Consider the following 2,490-nt stretch of genomic DNA (forward strand, 5'->3'; position numbering starts at 1 on the left):
TTTTACGATTACTATAACTTACCCTACTGAAAATTAATGAAATCTTTATTAACAAATGTACAAACACAAACAGAATAAAAGAATCACAATTTGTCAACTGACACAAAATTAACACTGACGTTTCTTACTAACCAATATCAAACATTTGACTTGAAAATACTTTTTCATCGGCTCACTAGCGCCAAATTTGCGACTACAATAGGACCCCTAACTAATCCTTCTGAACGCGTCTTTATTAAAACATACTCTATGCTCAAAATGTCAACTTGAATTCCGAACGACTATAACCTTAAACAATATTACTATAACCGTGTAAAGTGATAATATTTTCTACAACAAATGCAAGTATAGTTAGATTCATTATATTATTTGAGATATTTGAAAAAAAAATAGATTATTAAATAGTACTAACCAATATTTATTGAATACACGCAGTGAAAATATCTGAAGGAACAATTATGAATGATCAGAAAATTAAAATTGAGCCACCAGAATATTCAATGGAAGACATTAAACTTAAAAATGAATTTGATGATCTTACAGGTATTGTTAAGTCTGAATCATATTTAGAAGATGATAAAACTTGTCTGGAAAGATTTATGAACTCCGCAGTAATTATTGAAGAAGAAGTCAAACAGGAGTTAATCGAGACATCTGCTCATGCATGTGACATAAGTAATAGATCATTTGAAAAATCGCACACTGTTGACCACATACCTAGAAATGGCAAAAAAGGCAACAATAAAAGCAATGTATGTGATAAGACATTTCAATATTCATTACGATTGCAACGTCACATAATTACTCATAACACAGAACGCCCTATCGAATGCAAAATCTGTCATAAGCCGTTCAATGAAAAAAGCACCTTGGCAAAACATATGACCATTCATACAGGAGAACGCTCTTTCAAATGTAAGATATGCAATCAGACATTCAGACAAAAAGCTAATATGAAATTACACATGATCACTCATACCAAAGAGCATTGTTTCAAATGCGATATATGCAATCAGACATTCGCACAAAAATATTGTTTAAGAAGGCACATGATCACTCATACCAAAGAGCATCCTTTCAAATGTGAAATATGCAATCATACATGCAAACGAAAATATAATTTGAAAAACCACATGATCACTCACACCAAGGAGCGTCGTTTCAAATGTGAAATATGCAAGAAAACATTCTTACATTCGGGTGACTTAAATAGGCACATGTGTATTCATACAGGAGAACGCCGTTTCAAATGTGATATATGCAATCAGACATTCAGACAAAAAGCTAATTTGAAATCACACATGACCACTCACACCAAAGAGCGTCCTTTCAAATGTGATACATGCAATAAGGAATTTTCACAATCGAACAACTTGAAGAGACACAAGGTGACTGTTCATAGAGAAAAACATGATGAAGATCAATGAAATATTACCAAGCAGAAACTAACACTGCTTGTGAAATATCTATGAATTACTTATATTTTATTTGCATTGAAAATTTAATTACTGCTGTACAAATATTTAGTATTATGAATAAATTTATATAAATATATATATTTTTTTATATTATAGATTTACAGATATTTTTTACAAATTTTATTAAATCGCATCTTCTTATTAAGCAGTACTCAGTTTGTAAAAATTTCAGACAAAATAAATTACAATTTTTGATCCATTAATGCTAATTTATACTGATCAATTAGTAGAATAGAGCAAAATTTTTTATGAAAATCCTAAACAGATTTCAACTGGTGAATTCAAATTGCTGGAACATTTGAAATTTTGAAAATCCGAATTATTTTCGATATTCAAAAAAATCATTTTTTTGTTACTTAAAACAAAATTCAACTAAAAAAAAATTTTTTTTTTCAAAAACAATCGTTTCATCAACACAAGCAGAATTTTTTTTTGAATCGTTCAAATCGCATGCTTATTTCTTTCAAAAACTGCCATTTTTAGCACATTGACAAAACAATCGCATTTGGGAAAAGTTTTTTTACTTCAACATATATTTTTTTCCAATTTTTTTTTTGTACATCGAAAATAATTCGGATTTTAATTTAATTCTGGCTATAAAGCGGAGCAAAGAGTGCAGAAAATAAAAATAAAGTTTTTGATAGAACGGAGTATCCGATTTGAATGATCTAAAAACATTCAATTTGTAATGATTGGGAAAAGTGGTGATTAGTTTTTGGCAAAGGCAGATGCAGCCATTTCGAAGATACAGAGCTAAATGTACACAAAATGGCAGTTTTTGAAAGAAACTAATCGTCCGATTTGAATGATTCATAGAACTTTCTGCTGTTTTAACAGAATAATTGCTTTTAGAAAAAAAAATTTATTTCAATTTTTTTTGTATATCTAAAATGATTCAGATTTTAATTTAATTATGACTAAAGTTCTAATATACTTTGCAATTCAGTTTTTATAATTCTTATAAATATTCGACATGTTACAATATTTATAATGATCTATATAAAAACATTTA

At 28.6% G+C, this 2,490-nt stretch overlaps 1 protein-coding gene across 1 annotated transcript; it reads left to right on the forward strand.

Moving 5' to 3' along the window:
* Nucleotides 1-458: 458 nt before the first annotated feature.
* On the forward strand, nucleotides 459-1,427 carry LOC113367428 (gastrula zinc finger protein XlCGF8.2DB-like). Its single transcript, XM_026609037.1, has one exon. The coding sequence runs from the start codon at nucleotides 459-461 to the stop codon at nucleotides 1,425-1,427; it is 969 nt and encodes a 322-aa protein (XP_026464822.1).
* The last annotated feature ends 1,063 nt before the right edge of the window (nucleotides 1,428-2,490 follow it).

The sequence above is a fragment of the Ctenocephalides felis genome, unplaced genomic scaffold (assembly GCF_003426905.1).
Source record: "Ctenocephalides felis isolate EL2017-DRISC unplaced genomic scaffold, ASM342690v1 CF-g0.4_SCAFFOLD_01170, whole genome shotgun sequence".
Taxonomy (NCBI): domain Eukaryota; kingdom Metazoa; phylum Arthropoda; class Insecta; order Siphonaptera; family Pulicidae; genus Ctenocephalides; species Ctenocephalides felis.